General features: G+C 44.9%; 1 protein-coding gene and 1 long non-coding RNA gene across 2 annotated transcripts in view; both read right to left on the bottom strand.

Annotated features, from left to right (window-relative positions):
* Window positions 1–629: 629 nt before the first annotated feature.
* On the bottom strand, window positions 630–14447 carry LOC147192947 (sodium channel protein type 4 subunit alpha B-like). Its single transcript, XM_086133018.1, has 31 exons — window positions 13936–14447; window positions 12312–12507; window positions 12086–12220; window positions 11871–11988; window positions 11210–11300; window positions 10939–11067; window positions 10769–10851; window positions 10487–10690; window positions 10342–10405; window positions 10120–10261; window positions 9838–10035; window positions 9209–9257; window positions 8809–9044; window positions 8624–8695; window positions 8444–8536; window positions 7997–8362; window positions 7698–7902; window positions 7463–7632; window positions 7321–7390; window positions 7078–7232; window positions 6820–6993; window positions 5335–5448; window positions 4977–5261; window positions 4594–4647; window positions 4324–4461; window positions 4139–4243; window positions 3769–4039; window positions 2603–3227; window positions 2002–2146; window positions 1783–1866; window positions 630–1683 (listed from the first exon to the last, which is right to left on the bottom strand). Exons 1-31 carry the CDS (start codon window positions 14034–14036, stop codon window positions 1489–1491), a joined length of 5067 nt encoding a protein of 1688 aa, XP_085989144.1. The 5' UTR covers window positions 14037–14447; the 3' UTR covers window positions 630–1488.
* A 203-nt stretch (window positions 14448–14650) lies between these two features.
* LOC147192945 (uncharacterized) overlaps window positions 14651–18886 on the bottom strand; it is a 127942-nt gene continuing 123706 nt past the window's right edge. Inside the window, exons 5-10 of the long non-coding RNA XR_015103206.1 lie at window positions 18552–18848; window positions 18362–18470; window positions 18010–18150; window positions 16348–16430; window positions 15484–15570; window positions 14651–15190 (exon numbers count right to left, since the gene is read on the bottom strand). This is a non-coding gene — a long non-coding RNA (uncharacterized LOC147192945). The remainder of the gene's footprint in view (window positions 15191–15483; window positions 15571–16347; window positions 16431–18009; window positions 18151–18361; window positions 18471–18551; window positions 18849–18886) is intronic.

The raw sequence follows: 18886 nt of genomic DNA, 5'->3' as shown, positions 1-18886 counted from the left end.
GGAAAGTGCTAAGCTGTGTAATAGTTTATAAATGAGTAGCGTTTTTGGTCAGGGCTCGAGCTGCAGCAGCGTCTATTACAATGCAGACTTTTTATGACCACACCTGGGAAGAGCAGAGAACAATATGTTAAGATAGTCGAAGCGAGACGTTACCAACGCACCACTTAGGATCTCCGCGTCACTAGCAGATAGAATGCGACAGATCTTAGCGATAATGCGCAGGTGAAAAAAAAATTGTTCTAGAAATATCCTGAAGGTGCATTTGAAAAGAGAGTAGAATCAAATACAACACCGAGATGTTTTTTCTTTTTTGCAGTCAATTTAGGTAGGCTGAGCTGCAGAATGTCATCACGTGGAGCTCTGTTTCTTTCCATTCCAGCTAACTGTTTGTACTTGTGGGCTCATCGTTGTGACCTTCACGTTGTGTCCATATTCACTGCGGTCTGACAGCCGATACGGGGCCTTGCATTTAACCAGCAGTGCCCTCATTTCGTCTCCCTGGTGACGAGAACCTGTGATGAACAAGACCATGATGCGGCCATGAGGTGACCTTGATTTTCCACGGAGACCCGCAAAGAAGGCCCATTTCCAAGAGTGCAAGCTTTGAAAAAGTCACCAAACGCATCATAGCAAAGCAGAAAGTCACATTTATTCATCTTTCCAAATGGATGAAAAAAAGTTAGGCAACAAAAGTTAGAAACAAAAACACTGACTTCCATAAACATATTAATCCCTCCGAACGAAATCCAAACACGCGTCAACAAGAACTTGGACATTGTCCTCACATTTTTGTTGTGGAGTAATCCATCCATCCATCCATCCATTTTCTGATCCGCTAATCCTCACAAGGGTCGCGGGGCGTGCTGGAGCCTATCCCAGCCGTCTTCGGGCAGTAGGCGGGGGGGACACCCCTGAACTGATTGCCATCCAATCGCCGGGCACACAGAGACGAACAACCATCCACGCTCACACACTCACACTTGGGGACAATTTAGAGTGTTCCATTCAACTGCCATGCATGTTTTGGGAATGTGGGAGGAAAACCGGGTTACCCGGAGAAAACCCACACAGGCACTGGGAGAACATGCAAACTCCACCCAGGAAGGCACAAACTGGAATGGAACCCTGCACCTCTGGACTGTGAGGCCGACGCGCTAACCAGTCCACCCTTGTGAAATAATAATACAAAAAAATCGATATATTGTACAAAAAAAATCGATATATTGTACGTATACTGTATAGTTCTACATGGATGCTTATTTGAACTTCAGCGGCCACGATAACAATGCTGTCTAAGTAATTTCCAGACAATCAGACTTCAAAGCGCAAAGACTAAGATTAGTGTGTTCTCCTCTTCTCCTTTCCGGTTAGTAAAGCAGGATACAAGATTACAACTATTAGTTAGCTTGATACCATCGGATGAAATTCCTCAAGATAGCATTTTTCATCAAGAAAGACTGTAACCAGATGATGAAATACGTCAGGTTGTCAGCGTACGCTAGCGGGCTGCACCTGGACCGACTGCTCTTTATCTTCATCCTGCGGGATCCCGCCGGGACGAGCGGCCTCCCTCACTTTGACTGGTGACTGCCCGGCGTGTTTCCTGTATGCTCTCTGGATGACAGTTGCCGCCACATCTTCCCGCTTTCTTTTCAGAGTGCTGCTGATCGGTTGATAGGATTCCTGCGGGGGGGACAACTTGTCAGAAATAACGCCGTGGCACGAAATGCGGAAAAAATAACCATGTCATCGTGTCGGACGGTAGAAGAAAGGAGAACAGACCATGGCTTTTGAGGGGCTGCGGGCCTTGAGCCTCTCCTCCATCCTAGCTTTTAGCTTGTCCAGCTCACCTGAAATTCCCCGCACCTGGACACACATGGAACATTGAGCAAGGCAACGTTAACCCTTTCAGGGACAGCGATTACTACAGTGGACAGCTTATCATGTTATCAGGTTACGGGATGCATGAATGGGTTTGAAAAAAAATGTAAACGACATGACCTGAGCAGTGAGGGCCACAAGGAGGTCTAGGCAGTGGATCTTGTCCCCAGCAGCCAGAGGCAAATCCATGCTGATCACTTTGATTGTGTTTGGTTTGGCAATCCTCAGCGGTTCTTTCAGATCATCGCAGAAATCTGACAGCTGGCTAAAAGTTCAACAGCAAGCATAGTAGGTTGCACATGAACATCTTTAATTTTTAAAGCTCGTTATACGACCAGGACCTCCCAGAAGACTGTATTTTCTCAATTCAGTTCCAAAAAGATTGAGAAGCCCTTCAACGGCCTCTAATACGGTTTTAGACACGCCCACGCGGGAACTCAGCATCACCTAAATTTGTTGACGTCTTCCTACGTGTGACTCCACGCTCTTGACTGCTTTCAACCGGTCAGTGTCCCCAGGGTGCATCCACGGGTGGGTGCCCAAAATTGTCACTATCGAGGCTAAGTCCATTTACTTCAGTAAAATGTTTCATAAAGTGAAACATATATGTTGTATTAGTTCACTACATACAAAGTGAAATATTTCTTTTTTTCAGTTTTGATGATGATGGCAAAAAAAACCCACGATTGCACAAAATAAAAATCGTGCGGGTGTAGCTCACCTAGAGTGAATAAAACGTGATCCTTTTGGGTCAAACTTCTCCCAGGTTTCACAAAACATCTCAAAGTCGGCCTCGCGGAGCTCGTCAGCGCTGCCCTCGGCGGCCATATTGAAGTTTTCCAAAATGACGACGATGTACATGATGATCGCCACCAGGACAGACAAGATGACGTAGGACGTGAAGAAGACGATGGCCACCGCCGGCCTACCGCAGTCTCCCCTGACAGGCGATCCGGCGTTTTCCTTGTACGGATCGCAGTCCGGTGGATTTTGCATGGTGTTATGGAGCAAACCGTCCCACCCGGCGGTCGTCGTGATGGCAAACAAACAGATGATGCTGCTCCCGAATGTCTCGAAGTTAAAAATGTCGTCTATCATACCTCCTTTCTTCACATACGCAAAGTACTTCATGCCAAAGACGGAGAACGTGAACATGATGACAAAGTGGAAGAGGCCGATGTTAAAAAGGGCAGGAAGTGACCTCATCAAAACCCTGAGCAGCCTTCGCGCTCCCTTAGCTACGCAGAAGAGATGAAGGATTCGGCAGACGCGGGTCAGTCGGATCACACTGAAGACTGCGGGTGAGTACAAGAAGTACTTTTCGAGCAGGTCTGACAGGAACAATCCTGAAAGATGAAACGTTAATCAAAGTTAATCAAAGGATTCAACCAACGACAAATGTACACTCATCTATGTCAATCGACATCTATGGATTGGGCCACACATACTATCTGCCACCACTCCTAGTGATCGCTTGAAATATCATCCACTCGTGAGCTCTTTTCCCCAAGAATGAAAAATGAATAACGGGATGTTAAAAAAACCTCTAAAATGTATAGGGAGCCAGTGAAGGGATGCCAGAGTCGGAATTATGTGCTCCCTCTTACGAGTACCCGTCAAGAGGCGAGCAGCAGCATTATGGACCAACTGGAGACGCTTCATGGAGGATTGTCTGACTCCAAAGTAAAGTGCATTCCAGTAATCCAGCCGGAATGTGACAAAGGCATGAATTACTGTTTCAAAAACCCGATTGCCTTCCTCCTTTCATTGACTGCTTTCCTCCTTCCTTCCTTGGCCGCTTATAATAAACGACTCAAAACCGCTCTACAGGCTTTAACGATGTGGTAATATTAGTCTCGGCACAATGTACATCATCTGTTGACTCACCCAAAATGAAGAGGATGACCAGCACAAAGTCAAAGATGTTCCATCCAAACGCAAAGTAATGTCGTCCGAGGGCAGTGACCTTCAGCGCGAACTCGGCGGTGAAGAGGACGATGATGGCAAAGTGAATCCAATATAAAATAAAATCCTTTTCATAGCTCTGGTCCCACGTTTCCACCATCATGACGACCACTTGGACGCAAGCGAACACCATGAAGAAGATATCGAAGGCGTCTTTGGTCACGAGGTCAAAGAGCAACCCCCGAATCTTATTCTGATGACGGAGACAATGACAAAACGGCAGAAAAATTGCAGCCCACTCAAACGATGACCCACAATGTGTTTTTTGAAGCCGAGTAGGAGTTGGACTCACTTGTGGTCGGGGTACGGTCACTCGGGGTTTCTTACAGCTTAAAGTCTTCAGGGAATTGTATAATTTCATCTGTTCTTCTGTCATGAAAAGACCTATGGCTCCCAAGTAAACAAACACAAAAAAGCCCCTTCAAATGAATGTGAGGACACAAGTAGAACATTGCGTGCACGCGTGTGTAAACCTATCTTGGCTTTGTGCTGCTTGAGGTGCTCGAAGATGGCGCCGATGAGGAAGTTGAAAGTGAAGAAGGAGCCGAAGATGATGAAAATGATAAAGTAGATGATCATGTACGCGTTTGCCTCGTACTCTGGCTGCGATTCAACCTGCACGCAATCGCACGGGTCACGTACACGCACGCACAAACACGCACAGGACAAGGTATGTTAGCCATCGTTATTTAAATTGGTCATGAAATTCTATTTGCAGTAACCGTGACAATGTACGGACTTACTAACCCATTTGGAGTCCATTGCGGAATACATTATGTCCAACCAGCCTTTGAAAGTCGCCTGAGAGAAAGAGTCAGTCAATCAAGCAAACAATGAGGTCAACCTTTCACGTCAAATCATCAAACTGTCGAGTCAGTGAGATCATGGAGAAAAATTGATGGAATTATTTGTGAAACCAAAAAAAGGTTGATATAGTTTGAATTTCTTCCCCTCTGAAAGTGTTTCCAAACTTTTGACCGCATACCGGATATTGCCTACGGACCCGTTGGGTACACATTGAGAATTGTGGGCCGTACACGGTTGCACCGCATTATATTTACAATACGGATTGCATCCAGCGTATGTATGCAAGCGGACTTTATAGATCTGCTCGACTTTTTTTGACTGACCACTTGCAGGAGTGACAGGTAAGCGATCCCAACGCTGTCAAAACTGATGGGGGAATTCTTCCATCTGACTTCGGTGAAGTTTTCTTCGATCAGAAAGATACAGTCCGTCTTGTTGTTGACTTCTTCGGTGTGAAATATGTCTTGGTAAGTGGCGTTGACGCAAGAAAAAAACTTTCCTGCAAACATATTCACTCCTACGATGCCGAATATCAACCACAAAGTCAGACAAGCCAGCAGCACGTCCAAGATGAACGGGAAGGCTGCGAACAGTGTTGTCACCACCACCTGAGGACGAGCGAAAACGACTCGTGAACACGTGAGTCCGTGCGGACGGGTGGCGCTCTGCTGTCTTGCTCACCTTTGCGCCATCAAAGCGAGACAAGAGCCTCAGAGGTCTCACTGTCCTCAGTGACTTGAAGGCCTCCAGCTGAGGAATTCCCAGAATGGTAGCAGTCGAGGAAAGCAGAGATATCTGGCAGATGACGACAAAGTTTTGGTCGCGTTACGCTTGTCTCACTATGTCTTAGAAACCAGGGACACTTTGGACTTGACGAAGCTTTTGAGTCTGTGTGAGAAACTTAAGCTTACCAGATGTTGTTACAAAATGTTCTTTTTATGTCAAAGTCCCTCGGAGTTTGAAACTGTACTCTGGTTCTTCCAAAAAATTGGACTTATTTCTTTAGCAGTGGTGGCATAGGATAGCCTAGGCCACAGGTGTCAAAGTAAAGGCCCGGGGGCCAGATCTGGCCCGCCACATCATTTTATGTGGCCCGCGAAAAGAAAATCAAGCACGTCAAGTTCAATGATGCTTGCTCACGTCTGAACCAAAATGTCAACTTGTCATATGTAATCCACAATAACAGTCATTATTCTTGACTCCTGATTTTAAAATTAGTTATCCATCAATTTGTTGTGCGCTGTGTATGTAACATGTGGAGGATATTCAACAATTATATGGTTTCCCAAAATTCATAATGGCCCTCTAAGGGAAACCGTAACTACAATGTGGCCCGTCACCAAAATGAGTTTGACCCCCTTGGCCTAGGCAATCCCATTGTGCTCTACAGTGGTACCTCTACTTATGAAATTAATATGTTCTGGAAGAAATTTTAAACTAGAAAACTTTGTAAGTAGAGACGCGTTTTCCATCTAAATGCCCTAATCCGTTCCAAGCCTCCTCAAATTCAGACATAAATGTTTTATAAAGCATAAAAACGCGTGAAAATATGTAACAAATACTTGTTCCAATTACATTATTGCACAATAAATGAGAGTTGTGCATAATGTAAAAAAAAAACAAAGCAAAGAATAGCATAAAGAATAAAAATGATGGTCATTTAACCTTTAACTGCGTCCTTGTCATGTTTTGCCCTGTTTAGTAAAGAACTAATCCAAGGACGTTTGCTTTTGTCGGCTTTTAACAATCCTTCGAAACTGTCCAAGGCAAAACTATCGGAACACCTCATGGCCCGAGGGGTGAAAGACGAGGACGCTGCATAGACACATATATATCGATCTACACACATAGACACACACGGTAGAAGTCCTTCTTAGCCAATGGGATGCCAGGAAGATGCTCGGTAACAGCCAATGCCAGGGCCGCTAATAAGTATGTTGTGTTCAGGAAACTCGGAGCTGCGCGTAGCAGACCATACTGTATTTTTTTTACCTTTCGTATCTTGAAATTTCTTTCGTAACAAGAGGCAATATTGTCCGGTTGAGGCGTTTCGTAATTTGAAAATTTCCAATGAAGAGATGTTCGTAAGTAGAGGTACCACTGTATTTGGTCGCATTCGTATCATGCCGCTAGCTTGGCGCGTTTATGAGACTGTGTGTGTCTTACAAGCACGACGAGGAAGTCCAGCCGGCACCAAGGGTTGGTAAAGTACTTTTTCAATCCGCCGGCGAACCACCTCAGAAGCATCTCCAGCACAAACACAAACGTGAACACCTGATCGGCGTACACCAAAATGGTCTTGAGCAGCCATCGCTTCTCCAGGTGGATATCTTCAACGGCCTGCGCTCCAGGATACATTTGCAACCATCAACATTTGAATATACCTATGCGTCAATGACGTCACAAAAAGGGACGAATACTTACCAGAGCTACGCTGCTCAGCAGGATCACAAAGGTAATGAATGCCTCAAAATATTTGTGCTCAACCACGGAGACGCACGCACGCCTCAAATTTAACCAGGTTCGCAGTCCTGACGGACATGAGTCCATGTTCAAGACGGGACAGCATCGGTAACACTCTGAAACACACACGCATGCGCCATGCAAAGCCTTCGATCGGCTCTTCGTTTTCAGTGGTAACTTGAGTGTGTGCGTGTGCGTTCATACGGTCACAGAAGCACTTGGCAGGCGTGTCTTGGTCATCACGCTTGTGCGCGCCCACTAACAAGTCGCCGTTCTAGCAAACAAGATATTTCATTTGAGCGCCTTTGGCGTGTTGCTTTTACATCGAAGATGCTGACGAGCTTACTTGCAAGTCCTTTTCTTCCTCATTGTCTTGATTTCCGGATGTTTGGGATGCACTTTTGGAGGTTTGATGAGAGCCAAGGTCCTTGACCTCTGATTCTGACTCTTCTGAGTCGACAAAAGTAAGTGCCAAGAACTCCTTCTGGTTCACCTCGTCACTTTTAAGTCCTAAGACTGAGAATGGCATTCGGTTGCGTGATGAACTATGGTGGTGGGAACAAATTCAATTTGGCTCCTACCAGGAGGATTTAGATTGATTCCTGATTGGGCCTTCCATTCTGTCTTCTTGTCCGTATGACCCAGAACCTGGGACTTTATGCCGATGAAAGCCCCTCTTATCCGGTTTAAGGCGATCCGCAGATTGTTTTGTCCTTCTACTGCTGAAGCTGTCCGATGAGCTCCATAGGGAGATTTTATCAACAAGGCCAGGAACAGACTCAAAACCTGCATGGAGATGGGGAACACATTAAAAAAAAATCCAAGAGTCTGGAACAGGTCTACGAAGATCAGGAAAGTTGTTCTGTCCGTGGTGACTCACCGCCAGCTTTCCGATGACCACCACAAATAGATAGAAGATAAGACATCCGGGCTGACCCGCGACCTCCATGCAATCCCACATTGTCTCAATCCACTCTCCGCAAAGAATTCGGAAGGTGACGAGGAAGGCGTGGAAGAAATCCACCATGTGCCAGCGAGGAAGGAAGCAGTCTTTTGAGATGCGGCAGACATTTTCTTTGTATTCCTGTCCAAAGAGCTGCATTCCGATCACCGAAAATGTGAAGGTGATGATGGCCAGGAGCAGAGTGAAGTTCCTCAGAACACCCAAGGAACTGCCGATGAGCTTTAGCAAAGTGTTGAAGGTTGGCCACCACCTGGCCAACCTAAACACTCTCATCACGCAGAACTAGAGAGCCGACCAAGCAGACACTTTTATTGATCTGGAAGGCAATTGGGAAGATGGTATGAGTCAAGCGATAAAACTCACCAGTGTCAAAAACCTCAGCCCGGAAATGTCCGCCAATCCCAACTCGAGCACGGTAACGACAGCAATGACGGTGTCAAAAACGTTCCACCCAACCTGGAATCATGAGAACGACTGTAAGTCATATTTGCTATTTGTTGTCATGGTTAAGTCAATCAAGTTGCCGAAAACAGAAATAGTGACCTGGAAGAAGAGGTAGGGACCCATGGCCAGAAGTTTTAGGACCACTTCAACTGCAAAAATCGCCGTGAAGACCTGAGACAGTGACGAGGTGAGAGATCAAGAGGAGAACATAAACAACCCGAGCGAGTGTTCTTCCCTCGATCCGTATACAGGACCAAGGACAACTTCTCCAACTCCACACTGACCAGCCCAGCAATGAAGAGCAGCTCGTCAAACTCTTGCGTCATTGGAAAATGCTCCATGGCCATGAAAATGACGTTCAGCACGATGCACGCCACAATGGCGAGATCGAAGAAGGGGTCGGTGACAAAACGGCGGAGTCGCTGCTGAGCCCGGCAACGGTTGCAACAGGTCCACTTGAGGAAGATGTCGGCGAAAGTGCGGCAGCACGGTGAGCGTGGCCGTTGCTCATCCTCACACGCTGAAAAATAAATCAATAAATAAAACAAACAAAAAAAATACTTTTGCATAGTCTTGATCCAATTAGTTGCGCAGTGCACGTCATCCACGACTGGAGCTTTTCTTCCTGTTTTAAGTTTTGATCTTGTCACATATTTGTGTGTGTGTGTGTGGGTGTATGAACACCTGCTGCTGATAAATTCTGCTTCTCAGTGAGGCAAGAACTCCCATCCACCTGCAAACACACACACACACGCACACACGCTCAGCCGAATTGGATCTAGAACACAACATCAGTAAAACTCTTTCATTCCACAAGACGTCTTGTACGTCTTTTTAAAATTAGGCCCCGCCTACCAAGGACGTACTTGTACGTCTAAGTCTTTTTTTTTTTTTTGTGTCATAGAGAGGAGGAGGGTCTGATGCAATCTGTCAATGAGAATAAGCCGTTTGCATTGTAAATCATGAAAAAAAGCGACCAGTAGGTGGCAGTGGTGCCTCATGTGATTGAAATGCATGCTTTTACAAAAAGCTCTTTTTCTCGTTTTTTTGCCCTAGAATCGCTATTTGCATGAAACTTAGCCATTTTGTAATGTCGATTGCTGAAGAATGGAAAAAGATCGAAAAAAAAAAATTCTGCTGAAAGAAGAGAGTCCAAACTTTATTTTGGTAGGCTCCATGTTTATATAGCATTAGAACAAAATATTCTGTGGGCCTTGCAAGATCAGTCAAAATCCAGTAAAACGCTGGGATTGAGGAGGTTGCTCCAGTGAAAATTGCTGAGATTGAAGGAGTTAAACTCCATGTCACCTAACCTTCTCTTGATCCTTCAGCATCTCCAAAACAAGAGCATATTCTTTGCTTTTCCGCTTGGCCTCGGCCATCTCCGCCTGCTTCTGCTCCACAAAGGCCCTGGCGACCACCGCCACAATGAGACTGCAGAGGCAAAAAGAGCCCAGCACAATGTCGACCAAGAAGCTGATGGTAAAGGCTTGACCGGCTGAGCGCAACGTCTGCAGAGACAAACCAGTGCGCCGGGTCACATATGGAGCTGGCGACGTTTAGCGTACGTGATCTACAAACATCTCGTCACTGACCAATTGCAAAAGGTTCTCCCAGAAGTCCTGAGTCATCATTCTGAAAAGAGCCAGGAAAGCCCAACCGAAGGAATCGTAGTTCGTGAAGCCGTAATTTGGGTTTGGCCCCGCTCTCAAACACTTATACCCCTCTGGACACATCCTAAACAAGCAAATGTCAACATTTCTTCACCACTGCTCAGCCAAGGTTGGACAGTGAGTGTGTGTTACGCATACACATACCCAGCATCGGATCTGTTTCCACACAGCAGAGCATCCTCTTGTCCGGGTCGATAATAATGGTTTCCTGGCAGTCACACACATATGTGACAATTTCAAATCAATATCACGCATGTGACAAAGAAAAAAAAAATCATCAGTTTCACACCAGGGTCGTCGATATACTCATGATATTCAACGTATTCAAACGTGTAGTTGACCGTTGGCATCATGACACACTTTTGCCGCAAGTGGCCCATAAAGTTATTGAGTGCGAGCGTGGCCAGGACACTGAGGCACACGAGGCTCAGGACGATGACGTGGGCCATCTTCTTTACAGTTTGCGCCACTGCTCCAAGTGCTTTCTTCACATCTGATAAGATTAAAAATAAATAAATAAAATGGCGAGTCTCGTGATCGTTCACGCACGTTCACACACATGCGCACACACCAGGTATGGCTGAGATAAGCTTTAGAGCCGGAAGGACTTGGAAAGCAGAAACAATTCCCGACTGGACCATTTCTGTCAGATATCTGAAAACAGAGCATCTTCTTCTTTAGGCCATCATCATCATCATCATTGATCATCGTGGCATGCGTGAATGTGTGATTGTGCGTTACGCCGTGCTGATGATCATCAAGTCCAACCAGTTCCACGGATCCCTGAGGAAGGTGAACTGACCGACGCAGAAACCTCGGGCCGCAACTTTGACGAGCACCTCAAAGACGTAGATGGCGATAAAAGTGGACCTGTTCAATGACACACGGGCTTTCCTTTGACATGATTGCTTTTACTTGCTGACTGACACTAGAACTTGAGAGCAGATGTTAATCCACCTTGTGCAGTCACATAAACACACAGAGCGCTGTCAATATTTCCTGTGTAACTCACTTGGCAAACTTGCTCCACTCCGGTGGCTCGGCCATCGTCATGAAAACACAATTGGTCAACACTGTTAGCAGGATGAAAGCACGGAAAAAGGTGGAATTTTGTGAAGGAACAAACAAGCACACAGTGAAAAAGACAGATGGACAGCTCGACGGGTAGAGCGATACATGGATGCGGTATCTTTTGATCCTTTGTTCATCTGCTTTATTTTATATCAACAATGGCCGGCATGGGCGAATGGTTAGCATCTCGGCCTCACAGTGCAGGGGTGCAGGGTTCGATTCTGGCTCTAGCCTGACTTTGCCCGAAGATTGCGGGGGTGGGCTCCGTTTATCCTCGCGAGGATAAATGGGTCAGAAAATGGATGGATCTTGTTACATTCTCCTCGTCCGAAATTCAACGAACACGCGGGAAAGAGGAGGCCGCTCTGACCCCAACAATCTCAACAACATTAAGACATTTTTGTGTCGTGCTTTTTCAATATGATTTGAGTGAATATCGCAACGTGATTTTTTTTAAGAAGACGATTTAAAAAATTTGGTGCGGGTTTTTGCAAACATCATGGAAGGTGACATGCCTGATTTGCTTTTTTTGTGGGCCATACAAAATGATGTGGCGGGCAAGAGCGGGCCCTGAGTTTGACACCGGCGTCGTAAAGGATATGAGTGAAGGAGGATCTTAATAGCAGTGGTCCTCATGAGGTTGGAAGCACTCAGCAGATAGCAAGCAGGATCGGCATTAAACCTGTGAATGACCTTTTGTCCATCCAGAACAATAAACCTCTGGAGAGACAACAGAAAGTCAGAGACTGGATCTGGACCAAAAAAAAAAAAATCTGCAGAGGCACGGAATTTGTTCAACGGGATCCAGTTGCAAGACCTTCTTTGATTGGTAGAAGGGATCCAGATCCTCCAGTGGGGTGTTGACAAATTCAGGGGGTGGGTCACCAAAGATGAATGGGAGGGGCTTCCCGCTCTCCAAGTCAGCTGTTGGATTCTGCTGCTCCTCTGTCACCTGCCAATCACAGAAATAACCAATCAGATGACAAATTCCCAGCCACATGTTCCCCTTAAAGCAGCGCCGAATTTGTCTCTCGAAGGCAAACCGTGAACTCTACCAGGACGCTGTCATCTTTTTCTTTCTGTCGTTCCTTTTCTTTGACTTCACGACGTCGTTGGATCTCCTTCAGCGAGACAGCGGTAAACTTCCGAAAGACTTCTGTACCAACAGGAGGCAGCAGAGACACCATCTTGCTATTCTGCAGCTGTGCCCGCAGATCACTGCTACCTAGCAACATCTTCCTGTGTGTGGAAATGAAATCTCCTTCAGTGCATGCAAAAAGAGGGCCGCAAAACAATTCAAACGTGTTGTATTATGTATATATAGGGTGGCACGGCGGGCGACTGGTTAGCACTTCCGCCTCATAGTGCGGAAGCCCGGGGTCCAATTCCAGGCACTGCCCTTTCCTGTGTGGACTTTGCATGTTCTCCCCGTCCCTGCGTGGGTTTTCTCTGGGTACTACGATTTCCTCCCACATTCCAAAAACATGCACAGCAGGTTGATTGAACACTCTAAATCAGAGGTGTCAAACTCATTTCACATGGTGGGCAACATACGGCCTTGGTAGATGTCAAGTGGGCCGGACCATTAAAATGATACCATACTTTGCTATAAATAACCAAAACAATATGTCTTTCCTTTGTTTTGGTATAAAGAAGAACAAGAACATTCGGAAAATGTTGAAATGCAATGAACATATCTTTTACAAAACATTTCAGGAAGCACCTTAAATTTCCTTTGACAAATGTGCAATTTACTTTTATCATTCACAAATATGCATTGCAACTGATCCCACTGATTGTACAAACTTTAACAAGTAATTGGTATTGAAAAATATAGTAATGCACTTTAAGATTAAATGAGATTTATAAAGAAAGGAAGTTTTAAACCATTTACACGTGCATATAAAATCTAAATGCAATCCCTGCCTACACCTTACAAACTAAGGAGAGTGCGCTTAAATGTGTAAATGTGAGAGTGCTATTGATAGCGTCTGCTGTCATGGGTCTGTCTCAGTGACGGACTGAGGCTGCTGTTGTCTTCTTCTCTGATCAAAACAGTGTCCCCTAGCGGATACTCAATGAATTGCACCTTATTAAAAATATTAATTCTGTGTCTTTTATGCATTTTTTTTCACTTTGAAATTATCCTGCGGGCCTGATTGAACCTCCTTGCGGGTCGGTTCCGGCCCGCGGGCCGTATGTTTGACACCCCTGCTCTAAATTGTCCCTAGGTGTGAGTATGAGCGCTAATAGTTGTTTGTCTATGTGTGCCCTGCGATTGGCTGGCAACCAGTTCAGCGTGTACCCCGCCTACTGCTCGAAGACAGCTGGGTCCAGCATGGCCGCCACCCTTGTGGGGACCAACCCACTCAGCACAGGACAAACATACAAACCCCATACAGGAAGGATAGATTTGAGTTTTGTGGTTCAAAACCGCCAAGCAGACATGCTGACCCATTCGGCCATTGAGTTGCCTGGACAAAAATATTAAATGCCCCCCAAAAAGAAAAAAAAAAGTTTTACAGTTTGCTAACAAGTGCAATGGGTTGCCAACAGTACTTTCTTGGTTAGTTTCCCTCAAGTGTGTCTCATTGAACATGTGTGAAAATGTATACAGTACAATAATCAAAATGCTGTAAAGTTAGTTGTTGACTGCGTCGGACTCACAGTTCTGTAGTTAAAGGCTTCAGCTGACCGGCTCGTCTCACAATCTCCTCTTGCTCCGTTTTAGTCCCCCAAAAATCCCAAAATGTTGTTTTACTTCTCATGGCTGCGGCTCACACTGTCGCAGCGCTCACACTCCACGGACTGCCTCTGTTGATGCTCTTGCTTGTGTGTGTGCTTCTCCACTCTTCTGTCAATTCCCTTTCTGTCCTATTGAGGCGACCTCTGACTGTCTTCTTTGCCAAGAATTCTGTTACCCTGGTGATATTGCAAGTCCTCGATGCGAACGTTTTTATCGCCCCTACGCACAGTGTGTCCCTTTCACGGGCCTCCTGATAGACTCCCCGTTTTCATGAACAGACTTCCTGTTGATGACCCAATTTCCCCGAAATATGGAGTGCTTTGTTCCAAAACATCTGGCAGAAAGAAGAGCCTTCGCAGCTTCATCAATTCAACCTCTTGTGCATAACTGGGTATACTGCCAAGCATTCTTGCAAAACAGGCCGGTCCCTCGGCTGCATGAGGCAAAAGATCGAATTACAAAAAGATGCACATCTGCATGTGAAACCATCAAAGAGCATTGTGAAAAAGTATTTCATCGCTGCACAAATTTATATTTTCATACATATCCATACCTCCCCCACTTAAATGTTTATGAGCGTCAGAGAAAGATAACCCAAGCAAACAAAGTCCAGTTTTTAAAATGGGGATTTTATTCAGGAAGGGAAAAAAACCGAATCAAGGCTTCTTGGCTGTGAGTTTCTTGAAGGGATAAAACTTCGGAATTCAAATTAGAGTAGTAGGGATTGAAAATAGTGTTAGGGCTTTAAACTGGATTTAGGGTTTCACAGTATGGTTTTAAACTTGGGTTAGGGGTTCAAAGTAGGGTTTTAAAGTAGGTTTACAAAACAGGGTTTTGAATGAGGGTTAGGGTTTTATATTGTTAGGTTCTGACCAAATCAAATAATGTTTCAGGATTCCAAAGATGCACGCTCAGACAAAGTGCGATCACAAAAATATCTACCAAAGAAAATCGCATCGACCAAAGTATGAACCGAAGTCGCTGGTCACAAAGCGCCAGGAAAAACAACGCGTGAAACCAAAACCGCTTTGCAAATGAAGCCCTTGGGCAATACTACGAAAACAAAAACACTTACAAACAAGAGTCTATGAAAACCAAGAGTGAGTGAATATATTGAGAGGTCGAGAAACTCACACGGCATCTGCTGGAGGGAACTGCCCTTCACTCCAGCTGCAGCTGGAACACAATCAAGACAGACATGACATATACAGTATTACGGTTAGCTTGTCAAAGTAGGGGTGAAACTTGGGTTAGGATTTAAAGTTGGGTCAGGGTTTAAATGTAGGGTTTTACACTTGGGTTAAGGTTCCAACATAGGGTCAGGCTTTCAAGGTCGGGTTTTTAACTGCGGTTAGGGTTTCACAGTATAGTTTTAAACTAGGGTTAGCCTAGTCATTCAGGGTCAAATACGTGCAGAAAATTTGACAAAAATGCTTTAAAAAAAATAAATAATAAAAAAAAGAACCCACCTTATTTTTGCTGATTTATTTAGTTTCGTTTTCATGCGTTGAGTTGTGATTGTCTTTGTTGAATGGGGATGTCTTGTTTCATTTGCACTGAAAAAAAAATACATACAAACACGCATCTTTTCTCCCAAATATCTATTTGCACAAATGCTTTGTATTCGATTACTCTTGATTCGTTACAACACAGATAAAAGCACCGAGTACAATTACTTTTGCATGAGTCGTTGGTGACATCTAGTGGCGATAATTGCGCACAGTCAAAAGAAAGTCACCAACAATTAAATAGAAAACATAAGTCAAATAAGTGGAAATGTGGAAATATCGGCGTTTGTGTTGTTGAGTACTGTTCATATGAAATGCTTTTAGCGGCTTCTGCTGAATGTATCCACGCTTGCAGTCGCGGAGGAGGAGAACATCTGCGTTTCAAGCACATTCCGCGGAAGTCAGCCAGCAGCCAGGAAACTAAATAGTTTTGAATGAACGCCGGCAAATTGAATTCCCACCCCCGCCAAGTTGCCTGATGGGAGAACGGACGCGTATCGACGAGCAGGAACGGCGCAATCGCCGGTCGATAATATGAACGGGGAGAGTAAAAAGACAAGACGCGGACAAGCGGGATCGGCCGATGTTGTTCCAAATGGACCCAAGGCGAGCGGCGATTTCCCTGTGGCTAATTTGTCTTTGTCCGTCATCGCACTTGACATTGTCCCTTGATCAATAAGCACGCAGCAAAAGTAGTCAACATGACTAATGTGCTCATTTAGGACCTTTAGCAGTTATTGATTATGAATGGGCCCTCGTCCTTGAACTGCACTTGCACATGTTTATATGCAAGGAGCGAACACTCTTTTTGAGCGTGATGCCTACATGGCGGAGTAAACCGAAGGTCACCGTGGTGTCCTCACGGGTCTTCATCAGGAGGCACCGATTAAAAAAAAAAAATTCAAAAGCTGAAAAAGCAAAAAGAAACAAATGAAAATTACAATGACTTAAATTAAAAAAAAAGATTGTAGATACTTTAAGAGTTAAATGTTTAAAACATGCTGTGGTGTAACCCTTGCTCAAGAAACCTGGCCTTGATCAAGATGTACCGTCAAATTTTTAGGGCCATTTCCAAGCTGCTTTTCATTTAAAAACATTTCGGAAAAATGTCATGTCTTTAAGGGAAATGTATAGTGGAACAGCACCCATTTAAAAATGTGAATATGTGTGTGTACAAATGTCAAAATGCTTGAATTGACAAATTTACAGTACATGGCAATAATATATAATTCGAACACAAAAAAAGGTAAAAATTAAATGAACAGGAAATTCTGCACACTAGTTTCTGTGTACGTGTATGTGCCTTTAAGAGGCAGGGCTGAGTGGGTTGGAGTGAGGGTCTGGATGCGAGCTGTGGCCAACAGCAGCTTCTGCATAAATGTGCCTCTTGTAGTTAGAATTTACAAGCCCTTCTAGCATTCAAGAAACACCTTAAAAGTGCATTGTCAACCGTGGCTCTCCTTTCCCCCATGTGAGGGCATTACCGTAAGTACAAAACGGATCATCACGATGATTTACTTTCCTGTAGTTGAAATGTAAAACTGTTCCTGCGCTTTCTTATAAAGCAGCTTCCTTTTGATGGATATTAGCTGTTTAAAGCAATGAAAAGTGTGCGAGTGCATACAAGCAGAAATCAACAGTGTATAATACACACCATTGTGCAGCTTCCACAATCAATGTCACTTGAGAGTGAAAGCTCATTTTCTCGCTATTCATTCCCTTTGTGCAGTGGCAGCGCTGCGCAAGTGACCCCTCTGGACCACAAATTGGGCCCAGCTGGGGATGTGCCCCCCACATATTGCGGCACTGCGATGTAAACATTTCATTTCCCTCTGCTTTGAGATGTTCAGTCTGGACCGGACGGCTTTATTTCATCTGCGAGTTACCAGCTCACTCGTAGCACAGCAGGTACTTGCTCATTCAATCTGCAGGCGGCCAATGCCGTTACGCGTGCGTGAAGCTGAAACCCATGAGGCCCTGCACAACTAGTGTGTCATCATTATTACACTTCTTTGGTGACGTAAGGTGATAGAGTCAATGAAAATGCTCTGCATGAAGGAAATTCTCAAAAATAAAACTTAGGATAACATTAAAATGAATTGGGTGAATATGGAATCAAATCAAAAAGATAACATTAAAAGAGATATCGAAAAACATCGGAATAGTTGAATAGTAGAAGTTTGTTTTTGTGTGGTTTTTTTTCATGGTTTCAACTACAGTATCGGTATTCACGGATTGGCTCTCCATTGTATTTTATTAGCTAAACATAGAGTTAACGCAATTATAAAATGTATATATGCAGGTGTAGTGCCATTCTATTTATGTATCCCACTGTATTGTGTGCGCTTTATAGCAAAATTTGAGATCTCAACATCAAACATGACGTCAATATTCGGAAAAATTAATGAGCCCCCCCCCCCATCACGGGTTTTCCCAAAACTCATGTGCAAACCTGCGTTTGTATTCGAACTTTGCTTTCGCACTCACTGGGGTGCTTGTATAGTCCTCCAATCTGGAGTCACGTCTCACACTCCACCCTGCTTATCCTCCTCACGCGTGTGAAGACGTCCATGGAGAGCCCGTGGAGCCAGCCAGCGGCTGGGTCAGAGGTGACGTCAGAAGAGCGGCCTATATGCGTGGCGGGATGGAGTTGTTCAGATTCAGGCTGCAGGCTGGGAATTTTTCCAACTGAGATAGGGATTGTGGGCTACTTCACGGTGGACGTGTTTACACTTAGAGATGAACGTGCTCCAATACAAGGAGTCAAATGTGAACTGAACATTTTCTTTACAATTATTATACATACATATACTATAGAATGAAACCAAAAGATCAAAACCTGTTTTTGTTGCAAACGTAAATTTGGCTAGTTGTCCAGAGATGAGGAGTGGAGACTGTTGACATTGGTTGACGATCCCTTAGCCAGTCAGGATGCGGCACACTGTGGACTGCAAAAAAACAAACAAACAAAACCAACGGCATTAAAAAAAGATAAAATCCATGAAACAGCGAAGCCGAGAAAGATGTACCGTGTCAAAGCGAGGTGAACTGTACCCAAATGATCTCCAAGTTGACAGGAATGTCCTTTTGGCTATTGCGCCATCAGCCAGCAGATGGCAGTAGTTTAACAGTCTTCTTGACTTCTTCCTCCTCCGCCTCCTCCACAGGTGACAGATGAGCCCCACACAGCTCCCGCAACAGTGCAGCGGCACTTTTAATCCGGCTCAGATTTACGATGTCAACAGCGGCAAAAGTCTCCATTGCTTTTCGTCTGCGATCAAATTGAAGGCGTGTGTAGATATTCAAGAAAGAGGAGACCGTTGGGCCTGTCGTAGAGAGGCAAGGATGAATGAGAGAGGGGCGA

Source organism: Hippocampus guttulatus, chromosome 16 (assembly GCF_054856545.1).
Source record: "Hippocampus guttulatus isolate MCC_2025c chromosome 16, RoL_Hgut_1.0, whole genome shotgun sequence".
NCBI lineage: Eukaryota > Metazoa > Chordata > Actinopteri > Syngnathiformes > Syngnathidae > Hippocampus > Hippocampus guttulatus.
This window is presented reverse-complemented; position numbering and strand designations above follow the sequence as displayed.

Coding starts and splice junctions, on each gene's coding strand:
- LOC147192947 (XM_086133018.1), bottom strand. CDS start 14,036: ATGAGAAGTAAAACAACATTTTGGGATTTTTGGGGGACTAAAACGGAG. Junction 4,244..4,323: donor TCAAGCAGCACAAAGCCAAG/ATAGGTTTACAC, acceptor GTGTTTGTTTAC/TTGGGAGCCATAGGTCTTTT. Junction 1,684..1,782: donor GCAGCCCCTCAAAAGCCATG/GTCTGTTCTCCT, acceptor TCCCCCCCGCAG/GAATCCTATCAACCGATCAG.